Source organism: Protopterus annectens, chromosome 15.part0, assembly GCF_019279795.1.
Source record: "Protopterus annectens isolate FY-2018-M chromosome 15.part0, PAN1.0, whole genome shotgun sequence".
Lineage (NCBI taxonomy): Eukaryota > Metazoa > Chordata > Ceratodontiformes > Protopteridae > Protopterus > Protopterus annectens.
This window is the reverse complement of record NC_056749.1, coordinates 348,766,175-348,781,689: the sequence shown is the minus strand read 5'-3', so window position 1 is coordinate 348,781,689 and position 15,515 is coordinate 348,766,175. Positions and strand designations below refer to the sequence as shown.

At 39.1% G+C, this 15,515-nt stretch overlaps 1 protein-coding gene across 3 annotated transcripts in view; it reads right to left on the bottom strand.

Moving 5' to 3' along the window:
• OPHN1 (oligophrenin 1) overlaps positions 1–15,515 on the bottom strand; it is a 2,670,560-nt gene that overhangs the window by 434,145 nt on the left and 2,220,900 nt on the right. For all 3 annotated transcript variants that reach the window (XM_044057106.1, XM_044057104.1, XM_044057105.1), the window contains one exon: positions 892–950. In XM_044057106.1, coding sequence (XP_043913041.1) covers positions 892–950 — 59 coding nt within the window. The remainder of the gene's footprint in view (positions 1–891; positions 951–15,515) is intronic.

The following is a 15,515-nucleotide window of genomic DNA, read 5'->3' as shown; positions in this document are numbered from 1 at the left end:
TAAAACATTTATCAGGAGCAATGATACACAAGCACCTTTTGGAGGAATACAAGCATGGCAAAGTATTAGTCATGTGGGGCACATGTGCTCAGGTAACAAATTTAAATATTTCTGCATTAAATTAAAAAAGCAGAAGGGATCACAAACAACTGCAGCAGTGTTAGCCATGTCATCACTTCACTATTTCTGCATTATACACACCTAACCCCAAACTCGTCCAAAACTAAATAGGTCATTTGTTCAGAAAAAAAGAGGAATCTACATTTAAATAACATTTTACCACAATGCTTATCAAAGCACATAGGTCAGGGAAATTTCTCTTCTCTTTCAGAATGTAACTTACTTATTTATTAATTTACAGGGATATATCTAATACAATACAGATGATATTATGGGAGATTCTCCCCGCTCATCTGCTGAAAATTGGCTCTTACCCATTCAGACTTTCCTGGTAAACAAATGTCAATACATAAATAAATGTATATTATATAGATTTATAGCAAAGTACAACGGTTATTTAAAGAACAATAATGGAGTTAATACTGCGGTGGTGGTGCTGCGGTAGTGTTGTCGCCTCACAGTTAGACGTTGCCCGTTTGATTCTCAGTTAGAGCGTCTTCTGTGTAGCGACATACGTGAATGGGCATTCCTTCGTTGAAGGTTGTGCATTAGGCCCGGCAAGCCAGTACGTAAAAATCTACTGCCAATCATTAGCAGACCGGAGTTCCGCTGTGGCGATCCCTAACCGGGAAAAGCCAAAAGACACAAATGGAGTTAATACCTAGTAGACAAACGACTGCAATGTGTCCATCAGTGTGCGATCTCTAGCAACTCAATTCCTTATGAATAGAAAATATTTCTAAATACAATAAGGAAAAATGGCTTTCTTACTTGCAGCTAGGATAAGATCTCCATGGAGTTTGTAAGTCATCAATGGCTCAGAAAGATTCCTAGGGGTTACAAAAATGAATATGTGTCAAATAACAGTTGCATTAATATAGCATTGGCTGTTGCAGTTGAAAGATGTTAAAAGCAGATAGCATTATGACGAACACGATGAATTGCAACTATCTCTACACAGGTAACAATCAAGGAAGAGCAGTTACAAAGGGCATGAAATTTACATATTTTTAAGTATTTTTCATTTTTTTAATTTTCTAATTAGACTGCATTTAATGTCAAGCATTCTCAAGTACGTTTGTCAGTTGCTAGATCCAAGGTATTAAACGTCTCTTACTTTTTTGCTGCTAGGATGAATAATGAACTAAATGTACTTCACCTGTGGTTTACACTGATGCAGTATCCTTCCTTATATGGGTTATAGCCTGCGTGGGATATAACAGTTGGCCAGCTTCCAAGATTTAAGGGTACCTTCCACATACTCAGACCATTAGGAGCTCAAGCAGAGCAGGGAGAAATCCAAAGGTCTGGGCGCCAAGCTCTTCAGAACTTTCATGCCAATTGAAAGAGGAAGGCTAGAGCTCTGAAGGAGGATAATGCTAGGTAATAAAAACAATATCCTCACCCTGGCAACGAAATTAAACAAAAATGGGGGGTAGAGGGAAGGAACAGCTATGGCAGCAGTGACCATTTAAATATCTAGTGTTATAGTAAGTTTACTTACACAGCTGTACTATGTTCCTCATTTGATCAATGCTGTAGTAGCCTTAGTTCTATGGGTAGATCACTACAGCTTACAAGATGTGGGAAGAGAAAGGATGAGGGTCCAGGAGCTCCTGGAGAACTGCCCTAGCAAAGCTTGTTCTTGACCAGGAAAAGGAATTTAGTTTGTAGTGCTTTGTGAAAATATGCACAGATGATCAAGTAGCTGCCCCCAGAAAACTTCTAGTGTCTATCCATTTCCAAAAAGCCACTGATGAAGCCATGGCCCTAGTAGAATGTACCTTGACTGGAACTGACTGACTTATATTGGGTGTAACAAAATGTGATAGCATGAGATAACCATTTGGAAATAGTCTGCTTTGACACAGATTGTCGTTTTTTCTTACTGTCATAAAAAAGAACAGCTGGCCCAAATTTCTGAAGGTTTTGGTTCTGTCAGGATAGAATCTAAGTTGTCTGTGGACATCCATAGTATGCAGAATCCTTTCTCCCTCATTTTTAGGTTCTGGAAAGAAAACAGGAAGATAAATAGCTTCGCTCAAAGTAAATTTGAATACTACTTTAGATATAAATGAAAGATTAGTTATCAGAGAAAGCCTGTCCTTCTTGAAAATGAAATAAGGTTGTCCACCATGACAGCTTGCAACTTAGACACTCTTCTTGCTGATGTTAGGGCAATCATTGTAACTATTTATGATGTTATGAACTTCAATTCAGCCTGATAAGCTGATTCAAATGGAGCAAGAGTTAATTTTTCCAAAACAAAATTATAATCCCAAGAATAAGCCACCTGTTTTCTAGATGGATCAATGAAAAGACATGCTGTAATCGCCAACAAATGAACCTTGACAGAGGAGCAAGAAAGCCCAGAGGATAATAACTCACACAAATATTGTAGAATCATAGTAACAGTAGTGTTACAATGGTCTAGGTTCTTGATCTAGCACCAACTAGAAAACCTTTTTCATTTACTAAAATACAATTCCATAGGAGCAAGTTTCCTTTCCTCCCTTTATACCTGCTGCACATCCCCAGAAAGCAAGTGACTAAAAGGTATTAAACCATAACATCTAGACAGATGGTTACTGTTGTTTCAGGTTCGAGTAGGTCCAGTCTGTGAGGAAGCATACAGTAATTGCCCCTGGCCATTTCCAAAAGGACAAAGAACCACCACTGCATAGGCCAGAAGGGAGTCACCACAACAGTCTTTGGAAAGGCCTTCTGAATCTTTAGAATGACATTAGATATCAGGAGAAGGGGAGGAAAGGCATACGGGAAGGTTCCTGCCCAAGGAAATTAGAACACATCTGTTTTCTAGGCCTGCTTACATGGACTCCTGGAGCAGAACTTTGCCAGCTGCTCATTGTGAATGGAGGCAAAAAGATCTATTAGAGGTGTTCCCCACAGCTGAATCAAATCATAAAAGACTCCCTAATTAAGTTTCTATTCATGAAGGTCTATCCTGGTACTGCCCAGCTGGTTCAACACAACGTTTTGCTATGACAAAATGTAAGATATATGTCAAGTGAGATTATGCTGGACTGCAATTTTCAAACTACCGTGGATAATCTAAACATAGGGTAAGATCTGGAACTCCTCTGCTTACATACCAGCTCATTGTGTATTGTTAGTCATCACTTAAAGAGACCCAGGAGACTAAAGACAATTGAGAGTGTTGCTGGCCAACATCTCTATAATGCTTATGTGCCTTTGTCTGTCTTTTCTTTCCAAAGACCCTGCACTTTTATCCCCAAAGATACAGCTTCCCAAGCTGGAGCTGGAAGTGATAATGGGAGAGCCAGATTCAGATAAAACTCCACCAAAACAGTTCCTTTTTTACTAATCCCAAAACTGGAATCTGAAAAGTCTGGGGGTGTTGATTTGATCATACACATTTCAGGTACCACTGAATCTTTCTCATATTGAATACGGCTAGAGGAATCACGAGAATACATTGTTGCCATGAATCCTAGCATCCTGAGAAATTTCCTCACAGAAGTACTGGGCTGACTGAAAACCCATAGATACAGATACATATACAGATATAGATATACCTTTTTTTCTATGGAAAAAAAGCTCTGAACTGAGTATCTAGGAGACACCCAATAAAAGCAATACTGTAGGAAGAAGTCAAACAATACTTTTGAATACTCTACTGAAACTAGAGTCTGTGAAGGGCTTCACTCACCCAAGTGAGAGATTCCTGACACCTTGAAAAAGACTCTGCAAGTATAAGCAAGTTATCCAAATACAGAAAACGTGAATGCCTTGCAGTCTGAAATAGGCTATCACTGGATTTAGACACTTTTTATTTATTCATCTATCTATCTATCTATCTATCTATCTATCTATCTATCTATCTATCTATCTATCTTCTTCTTTACCAGGAAAGTCCAAGTGGGTAATACCCACTTTCAGCACAGGCCTTGGGAGAAAAGCTCCATTTGTTTACACTGCATTATACTTGGTTCCAGTTAAACACAGAATAGTTACATTTCTATTTACATTTACACACATACAGTACTTATATGTATACATTTTTAAGATTTTACAGACGTAGAAGTTACTAAAGAGAAAGTCCATGTGGATTGTACAGACAGCAGTTATGTATAAAAACTGTTTTGTCATTTGACTGAGCGATTGAGGGTATTCTGTTTAACTCATTAACCCTGAGTACCTTTTCTCATGGCGCCTCTGTGCTTAACATCGAGCACGCCATGAGAAGATACTAATTGCAAGCTGTTACCCCCGAGTGCCTTCCACAAGCGCGAGAAACTGTACTGCAGATTTGTTGTTGAGCTTAATGTAAACCACACTGAAATCGTAACTGAACTTGTAATTTACCTTATATAGTTATGATTCAATGTGTTTTTACATTAAGTTCACATTAAACTTTTAGTACAAATTCTGATTCAAAGTTTTTTGATAAAGCAAGTGGTGACAGCCAATCAGATTCTTGCAATCCAAGCCACCACTTGCGTAACAGGTCCACCCCCCAACCTAATTTCCTTTTGTATTACCCAAATAAATAGAGGGTCCAGCAGCAGGTATTTCTTTTCTTTTTGCTAATATTTGGAGATTTTACCTGCTACTGGATCCCTCTATTTTATTTGGGCACTCACGGATCGCCAGAGATAGTCATTGAGGCACACTGGCAGCTGCTGCAAGGAGTTCCTGGTTTGATTGCCCGAAGAACTGCTATTTCTTTTCCCTTCAGGTAAGCTGTCATTTCATATAGTAATTCCAACCCCCATTTAAATATTTCAGTGGGTTCATTACTCAACTGGGCATTCACGCCTAATGGTTGAGACACTAATGTCCAGTTTTTGGTTACAACTTTCCTAAGTGTTTAAGAATGATAACCAGCATTTTAGAGTTATGCTTTGAGAATAAAGCCATAGGGCAGGTGAAGTTATTCAAACAGTTTATTGCATTTTGAAAGCCGCTGTCCACTATGGCAAAAGTGGATTATTGGTAATCATTTCACACCTAGTGTCAGAGGATGGGAATGTTTTGGAACAAATGGAGGTTCTTAAATGTTTTTAGATCAGGGATACCCTAACAATTTGACAGATAAAGTGAGGCATGCAAATGCTGTGGCTACGGTTTGTGAATACAGCCATATGATAAGTGAAGTTAGGGAAGTCTGGTAGAGAAGAATGTAATTCATTTGACATACCACTGGACATCTAACTAAAAATTAATATCTGAGTGACTTAAAAAAACGTGTAGAATAGCAAGTGACACAGCAAAAGAAGTGGATGACCTCAGAGGTCTGGATCTAAATGTAAATGACATTGCTGCTGACACTACTCAGTACATGCAGGAAGTTACATTTTCTTATGCTTCCAATGCGTTCATGTATTGTACAAGACTAAGCGTTTCTTGTAGCTGCTGTTTTATTTTATTGTGCTACTGTAATCCATTCACACCTGTTACCCCTGTAACATAATGACATATCCTTAATTATCCTTTCTTAACACTAACCTCCTTTGTAGAATGCTGGTACAGCCCCGAAATACACATGTCAATATGTTGTCCTTTGTTTAAGGCATGTCAGAGTTTTATTTTTTCTCACATTGAGTGGCAACGCATAACCATAGCCCTCAGCCTTCCACCTCCAAAATATGGAACAAATGGGAAGGTGAGCAACACTAACCAGCAGCTAACTGGCCAGGTTACACGTCTCCTACTTCTCGTGCCACTTCCACTGACCTGTAGAGCCGCGGCAGGCTCACAGATGTATTGTTTTACATTTGCAAGGTTTTCGGCATGGTCTGGTGTAGAACCCGATAATTTAGCTGAGTTACAGTTAAAGAAAGTCACTGGTATGCGTGTGTAACTGGGCAACTTTAACAATACAAGTGAATGCTGAAAATGTAGACCGTGGTACTTGTAAGTCTCCCTCATTTTTGGTAACAACGTTTTTTTCTGCTTCGGTTGTTTCCTACGCACTGCACCTACTATTCTACATTTATGTTTTGGGCACAGAAAATCCAATGATTTGTTTTGTTTGTAGAGTGCTGGACCTTATCACAGAACAAAATAGGTTTCACCACTGAAACTATGATGTACAGCTGAAATCTGTCCAATACATGCAGCTTATTATGACAAGCAAATTAATTGGATTAGGAGGAAGTAAATTAATTCTGCTTCACCAGATTGTATCTCAAAACCACATGTTGCTATAGACTTTTACAGGATGTATACAAATTATGGACTAAACATAAGCAAATATTTAATCTATTAATATCACAGATTTACAACACTAACAGTCTGAAGATAATGTAGCTTAAAGAAAGCTATAATGATGACTTTTTCGTAGGATGTGCCACATAATCATGATGAATTTGTGATAAACATTGTTTCCCCTGCCATAAATGCAATAATTATTGAATAAGTGGCAATGATATTAAAGCACAAAAGCAACTGAGTATAAAATGTCATCCTGCATCTCTACAATGGATATTAAATCACCCTCAGCTGGCCTTGAATTAAAGGACTCTTTTGACCTGTTTGTGTTCTTTTGGAAAGTGATCTCATCCATGGTTTACATTTTTGGAGAGTTTGCTTTCTGTGTATGGTCTAGGACTGGGTCATAAAAATAAATTTGGGACAGGAAGCATGCAGGGCATACTTGACAAATGTTATAACTTCTGATCACCTAAAATCCCCACATGGTAAAAGTTTTAATGTCCTCAGCTGTAGAATGCGTACACTGCAAAATTACAATATAATTCCTTTTTCTTTTCTTTTACTTCTTTTTTTGTGCTAACAGTCATAGTTTCATAGGTTCATGGTTTAGTACTAAGCTAACTGCCCTTGTGGGCCATTTTACGCCTAGCTAAATTTATTGCTTGGTACTCGGAATTACCTGTCTTGTTTAGTGTTTACAGTAACCTTATCCCTTTCATGGGCCATATTTATACTGCCTCTAGTGACAGTAATTGGGGTCATATCGCAGTTATTTTGAAAGGCCCCAACGGTGGGTTAAACACATTTAGGAGCTGCTTCTCTCCATTAGTATGCCTCCATCATCCCTTCATATGCCACTGGGGAAGACCAAACCTGTGGTTTGTTATTTTTATGCTTTACACAGGTTGCCTATTCAAGTGCATTTGAACTGTGTTGGTCTGCTTCAAGTTGGATAGCAGTGTTTACTTTCAATGCCATCATAAGCTGCTAGCCCCCTACAGAAAACGCTGATGGCAGCTGTGCAGGGGGTGTGAATGTAGTGTGTGACATTGCAAACAGAAAACATTTGGAAATAACTGGTTTCTTGGTGGGTGATGTGCACTTGTCTGATTTGGTGAGACGTGGTATTTGCACATACTACTGCAGGGATCACATGGCAAATGTTTGATTTTAGAGCTTATGCTGGTTCTTGTGCATACTTGGAAGGGATGCTGAAGGGGTTGTTGATGGAAATGTTGCATTCTGGTGCTTGTGCATAGTAAGGCAGACTGCAAAAGGGTTCACTGGGGAGATGTTTCATTTTGATGTTTGTGCATACTCAGACAACATCAGATAAAGAAGTTAAGTACTCACCATAATGTTCCATCTGTGTTGTTTTTGCGCCAAATGTAACTTTTGGAATTGTGGCCAAAAAGTTCACTCTTGGCCTCATCAGACCATAACTCATTTTCACACATGCTTTTGGGAGAGCTGATGTATTATTTTGCAAATTTTAGCCAGGCCTGGATGTTTTTCTGTGTAAGAAAAGGCTTCCATCTTTGAACCCTACCCCGCAGTCAAGACATATGGAGAATACGGGAGGTTCTTGTCACATGAAGTACACAACCAGTACTGGCCAGAAATTCCTGCAGCTCCTTCAGTGTTGCTATATGTCTCTTGGCAGCCTTCCTGACCAGTTTTTGTCTTCTCTTCTCATCAATTTTGGAAGGATATCCAGTTTTTTGTCATGTCAATGTTGTCCCATATTTTCTCCACTTTTAGATGACTGTCTTTACTGTGTTCCATGGTATATCCAATGCTGTGGAAATTTTTTTGTACCCTTCTTCTGACCGATACCTCCAACAATGAAATCTCTTGATGCATTTTAAGATCTCTGCGAAGCATGGCTTTTGCTGTAGCAGACACCTGAGTAACTGTCAGGATAATACTACTAGGACAGCTGAACTTTATTTGGGGTTAATCAGAGTCTAATTGATGACAGGTGTGTACCCAAGAAGACTGAATGCTGTAATTAAATGAAAAGGTGCAAAGTATTTGTGTGAAGGTATACTGGATTGCGTGTACAGTTATGCAACCAGCTTATTGTACATTTTTTTTTACAATTTTCCCCCTAACAGATTGGTTTCTTTTTCAGTTGAATTGTACAGGTTATAGCTGGGCAACATTTCAGGAAATTTTTACTTTTTGCTGTTTCTTCCTTTCATTTTCAGTTCTCTGCTTTGCCCTTTGGCTTCTCTACTGCTCCAAGGGTATTCACCAAATGCCTTGCTCCTGCGATTACCTTTTGCAGGAAGACAGGTGTTCAGATCTTTGCCTACCTGGACAATCTGCTCATTCAAGCTTCTTCCCCTAATGCTCTGCTTCAGGATCTCCAATTTACTATTTCCCTATTACATAGTCTGGAGTTTACCATAAACTTTTAGAAATCTTCTCTGATGCCTTCTCAGCATCATGTTTTCCTTGGTTCCCGGCTTCAGACCATCCCTGTTCTGTGCCTACCTTCAAGGCCCTCTCTCACTCCCTTTATCCAGTCTCTTCCTATGCCTTCAGTCAAAGCCAGGGAATTTCTCAGGGCCCTCAGGTTCATGGCTTCCACCATTCCCATGCTCCCAATAGCCAGACTCCACATGAGAAAGATTCAGTGTTACCTCAAGTTAGTGTGGCTCCAACATTGCCATCCACTGAACTTACCGGTAGTCTTACTTCTCTCCCTGTCTCAGGTTTCAGCTTCAGTGGTGGATTCATCAACTTTCTCTCAACCCAAGACTTCCTTTCCAAGCTCCAGTCCCAACTCCAGAGCTCTTTACAGATACCTCAGATAGGGAATGGAGCCTTCTTTGGCTCTTTCAAGGTTCAGGGTCTCTGGCCACCAGAGGTCAGACCACATCAATATAAAGGAAAAGAGGGCTCTGTTTGTAGTTCATGACACCTTTATGCCCTACACCTTGTGAAGGGAGTGTGTGTGATGTACAATACCTGTAAGTACTAAAGGCTTTGGTACACTGGCTGGACATTGGGCTATCTTTGGGAGGAGATCCCTTAGATTATGAATACTACAATACTGAAGAGACTGACATCTACTGTTATGATAAAATCTAACACAACTGTACTTTCAGTGGTGCCATGGCCTAAATTCCCTTAGTCAGTATGAATATCTTTTCGGGTCTCCCTCTGTAAAGTGGCCAATGACCTAGTGCGTCTAAACCAATTGCTTTGGAAGTGAAATGCACATGAGAATGTTTTCATTTACTTGACCACAGCATTTTGTGATGTAGACAAAGAATTGTAATACGAGTCAATCCTCATTGCTTGGTACCTTGCTAACAAATAGGTGGGAGGAAGGGCTCAGTAATAAGTATTATACTATTTTTACTGGATGACTATGACCTTCTCCTAACAGATGATAATGACTCTGTGTTACATAACAGCTGCAGAAGGTAATATAATGAATGCCTACTCAACAGGCAATTATTATCTGTGTCTAGGCATGCATGACTTTGCACGTCATTAGCACAGTGCAGTTACAATATAGCACTGAGTCATTATCATTTTTCAGGCCAAACTGTCAGCAGCTGTTACTGTTATTCACATTAGCAGAAGTCGTTATCACACTGATGAATGCACAAGTCAGATTTGGCTTTTCCTCCACTTGGACTCATTGCAATCCACCTCCCCACCACCACCACTTTCTTTTTGTCATTTGTACAATTTCAAGAACTGTAACAAGTCTACAAGGCAAAATCTGGACATTTCTATTTCTTTATGTACCTTCTCTGATGTCTGTATTATACCTTGTCTGATGTCTGTATTGTGTTGAGAGTATAAAATCAGTAATTCTTTTCTTATAACTTACTAAGGTAATCTGATATACTACAAAATGACTCTCTTAGTACACATTTATAATTTGTTCATGTTGTGTGTAAGTAGAAGAACATATTTTACATTGTTTACTTTTTTACTTATAAGGTAATGACAATATCCAAACTCATATGGTGTCTATTTATTTGAGACTATCCTGCACTGTTGTGGTAAAATATTTCCTGTGCTTTTGAACTGTTTAGTCATATTGTTAAGTTACTTATTATAGTCTTGTTCTTACTTATTATTAAATATATATATATATATATATATATATATATATATATATATATATATATATATATATATATATATATATATATACATATATACACATACACACACATATATTTAAACCTCTTTGTGGGTGATATCTGTGAGGCATATTTCAGCTGTTAGAGTACTTGCATATCTATTGGGTGAGCTACCTAGGGTCTATGCTAGCTGGGGACTCTACCCCACAAGATTGAGGATAGAATGACAACTGACAGCATAAGAAAGAGGATTTACATTAGCTCCCCCCTTTCACTCCTTATGGCCATTGCTGAAAGGACACATGTAAATGGAAAAGGCAGAGGTAAGGCAGAGTGCTGGCACTGCATGCAATCGGGAGTCCTTGCTGCTACCAGCAGTCAGAGTGGGTAGCGAGCACTGGTATGGGACACTTCAGATGCCCAAGAGCTGAAGCCCCATGCCTGTCTTCAGCATATTAGTGGAATGGCAGTCCTTACCCTGCTTTTTCCATTTACATGTGCCCTTTCTGTGCCCCCTTGTCAGTCATTGCGTGTAATTTGGTGTTTTCACAGGTGGTACGTATGTACCTCTGCAGCATCATCACCACTTATGTACCTAATGAAAAGAATACTGCCCCTGTGGATAGCAGTGAAGATTTGGATGGGCTAACCAGGTAATGCATATGATATACATATATATATATATATATATATATATATATATATATATATATATATCTATATCTAGTCTTCCAATACATCTGTCAAACATCAGTAGTAATCTGTTTGCATTTTCTTTCCTGTGCAGGTTCGTCCACCTTCTGATACAGACATGGCTTCATGAGCAGAAGAACGACAAGTGAGAGTGTGGGTATGTAGCCATTCCTACATTCACTGGGCTGCCAGCTATGCCTCCATAACTGAAAATCAATACAACTTGAGCTTCCCCACATCCAGTGTGAAGGTATATTGGATTGCAAGAAGAGGTATGCATTGGAGCGGAGTACTGTAGTTGTTGGAAGAGAACTGTTCCATCTACCCTGAGCCCGACATTCTTGTACTGCACATTGGAGGGAATGATGTCATCAGTCAACCACTCGGAAGGCTATGGTTGCAAATCAGAGCAATTTTTGAAGACCTGCAGTCGTGGTGGCCACATTTGTCATTTTGTGTGGTCTGACATAATTCCTCAACAGATATAGAAAACAGCAAACAGTCAATGGGCAGCACACAAGGCCAAACATTTACAGAATGGGTTCATGCATGGTCGGTGGATCTACAATCTGCCATGACAGCATCACCACGGAAGATGTTCACCTGTTCAGAAGGGATGGAGATCACCTAACTGAGGAGGGCACTGTGTTGTTCTTCACTGACCTCCACAACAGTGTGAGGAGAGCTATGCAGGACTGGTAACATGCAGCTTGTGAGAAGAATTGAAAACACCCATGACTAAGTAGGACCAGTACGGTAAGTAAACTTTGTTATGAAATGTGTTGTGTAAAATATATTTTTCTGAGAGTAGCAAATAACTGTGGTAAGGAGCTGGTGAAGATGCTGAGAAAGAACAACTGTTTCAGGAGAGCGCTACCACATACAATCTAATATGTCAGTAACCATCCTGCAATACTTTTTATTCTGCTGTTATCAGGCATGTGTAGAGTTTAGATGACAGGAAGGGCTTAGTAATACAGAACTTGATCCCTTATGTCCATTGCTGAATAGACAGATGTAAAAAGAAAAGGCATAGGTAAAGCAGAATGCTGACTCTGAAGGAGGTTGTGAGACTGTAGTGGTATCAGCTGTCTGAGTGGGTAGCCAGCACAGCTGTCAGACAGATCAGATGGCCTTGCCTGCCACTGAAGTCCCATGCCTGTCCTGGGTTCATTAGTGGAGTGGCGGTCCTTACCTTGCCTTTTTTCTTTACATGTACCCATTCAGCAGTATGTTGGCTACACCAAGAATGTGTATATTTACAATGATATGTGTCTACTTGGTAAAACAACTGGGTCTGAATGCTGCACACATGTCCAGATATCAAAGTTTGTTTCAGACTTAGGTTATGGCAATTATGATTTTTTTCATATTTTGGTAAATAACTTTGCAAGGGAGCAACTGAATGTGCTAAGTAATACCTCATTTTGAAGACAGTATTCATCGTTCCAACATGGTAAGAGACCTGTGCCTCTAAGTTGTACACATGTACAGATATCAAAGTTTGTTTCGGACTTAGGCTATAGAAATTATGATTTTTTTCATATTCTGGTAAATAACTTTGCAAGGGAGCATCTGCATGTGCTAAGTAATACCTCATTTTGAAGACAGTATTCATAGTTCCAACATGGTAAAAGAACTGTGCCTGTATGTTGTACACATATACAGATATCAAAGTTTGTTTCAGCCTTATGGTTATGGAAATTATGATTTCATTTTCATAGTTTGGTAAATAACTTTGCAAGGGAGCAAGTCAGTGTGCCAAGTAATAACTCATTTTGAAGACAGTGTTACTCCTTACAACATGGTAAAACAACTGTGTCTGTGCAGTGTACACATGTACAGATATCACAGTTTGTTTGGTCTTGTAGAATTATGAAAATTATACATTTCCAATACTTCTCATTATTATGCCCATATATTTGCAAGGGAGCATGGTGATGACACAAATGATGCATCATTTTGAAGCTGACACTAAGGTGCACAACTTCTACACTGATATGTAGCCTCTGTCTGTTAAGGTGATGAGATATTACGCTTTGTTTATTTATCAATTATAAGAAATATTATATTAGTCATATTTCTGTGAATATCTCTGTAAAGGAGCATCACACAGTAAAGGTTAAGTTATCACTTTAAAGCTGAGCTGACATTCATATAAACAAATTAAATACAAATTGTATGGGTCTGCATGGTACACTGACCAAGATATTGTGTTTTGCTTTTCCAAAAATGTAAAAAATATGTATAATATCAGCATTCCTTGCCAAATATTTAATAATGACTTTGGTACACACTATCAGCATTTACACTGTTGGAAAGGCAGTGTCTGCTGAACAACTTTCACACTTGCATTTTTAGTCTAGCTCTTATAGTTAAAGAGTTATGAACATTTGTTTTCTGTATGGTATTAGAAATGGATTTTCTGAAAATGAGTTCAGGCTATACTGTTGTTCCTACCATGGAATTAAGCAGGCAGCTTTTTCTGAGCTGCTTCGGAGTGAATGAGTTACGGGGAATATTTCGGGAGTGTCGTATGGTGAGCACACAGTCTTAACTTGGTGATAACCATGTGCAGGACCAGATGTTGTTTAAGCAGTGGTTTAAAACTACTGATTTTGTCAGTTTTATTTGTGCAGGGATCCTATTCCAGAGTTTAGCAAAATAATGGGAGTATAAACTCCTGCAGCATTATTTGACTTATTTGTGAGCAGTAAGAATTTTTTACTAAACCGGAGGTCCTTTGCTGGACAACAGGGCAGTAATAGTTTTTAGTGCAGGGTATTTTTCTGGATGATGAATGAGCTTGTGTGCTGTAGTTAGTTGTGAACAGGTTAGGTAGTTTTGTAGTTCAAGCCAGTTTAATTGCTTTAAGCTATGACAAACGTGAGTCCTATGAGGCAGATTGGAAGCAAATTAAGCTATTTTATTGTAGCAGGAGGTGAGTTTCTTTCTTTGAGTATGTTTATGTTTGTTAGGATAGGAACGGTGCATAAGAGAGTTGGCAGTAAGAAGGTGGTGGCTAGAGTTTTCTTGCAGTATTTGTGAGGAATCCATTGATCCTATAAAGGGAACCTATTTCTGGTCTCAAAAAACTCCAGCTTTACTCCGTTGCATATTGCCTACTCAGAGGCGATCTCTGCCTAACATACAAAGCTATGTCAAACCCAGAGCTGTTGGACATGCTCCACTTACAGAAATCCCAATCCCTCTGAGCTATATGCTCTAGGGACCTAAACCTTGTCACCACAATAAAGAGAACATGCTGGAGGGATAGATTCCTGTCCCAGCGACTTCCCATACTCTGGAACAGACTACCTATCTATGTCAAACAGAGCTCCTCATTAGCACTCTTCAAGAAAAATCTTGATGATTGGATAGGAAATAGGAAATTCACCCCTGGGATCACTTCTATGGCTCTGCTTGACAGGGGCACAGGAAAATAATTTTCTTGGGTGGTGAAAGTCAGGGTACCTTTTTGGCTAGGCTTATATAGGCCCTAGGGCCAATGGCCTATTACCCACCTATGAACCTATGGTGTGTAGATTTTATGGTGTGCAGTATATGCTGTTCATTTTTGAAAATGCAATCTATTTTAATGCCTAGAAGTTTACTCTGAGCTACAGTTTCAATGACAGTGTTATCTGCTGACTTTCAATAACAGTTTTATTAGTTGACTTTATGGTGAAAGAATGCTTTGGATTTTGGCAACGTCTTGAGTTAAAAATATATTAACTTATTTTTTGGGGGATGAGTAGGAGGTTTGATTCTTTGAGCCAGGTTTCTACAGAGGAGAAAGATTTTTGAGTAATGTCTTGGAGCTTGTTTATTGTTGAGGTTGCAGATATTAATGTTGAGTCATCTGTGTACTGAACTAACCTAGCATGGTGAGTGGAGGTGTGGTAGCTTTTAAAAAATATATACTAAATAGAAGAGGACCCAGGACAGAGCCATGGGGACAACTACAGTAACTAGTTGAAAGGATGAGTAGGTTTGTTGCCTTCCACATAGGTAACTAAGTAACCATGGCAAGGAGTTTTGTGAAAGTCCTATTGATGAGAGCTGAATGAACAGTTGCTGGTGCAAGACAGTATCAAATGTCTTTGACAAGTCTAAGAACATGATGGACACAAGTACACCATTGTTTCTGTGTTGGTTTATTACATTGGTAAAAGTAGAGCAGTAGTGGTGCTGTGCTGGGGCCTAAAATCATGTTGTGTTTCTGAGAGCAGGTTATTTGAGGTTAGGTTTTGCATTGGCTGCATATGGATGCATTTCTCTAATACTTTAGAAAGGGAGAAAAAAATCGCTATCAGTCTGTAGTTACTAAACTCTGTAAATGTGCCACCTTCATGCAGTTGTATGATGTAGGACTTTTTCCATGGTGATGAC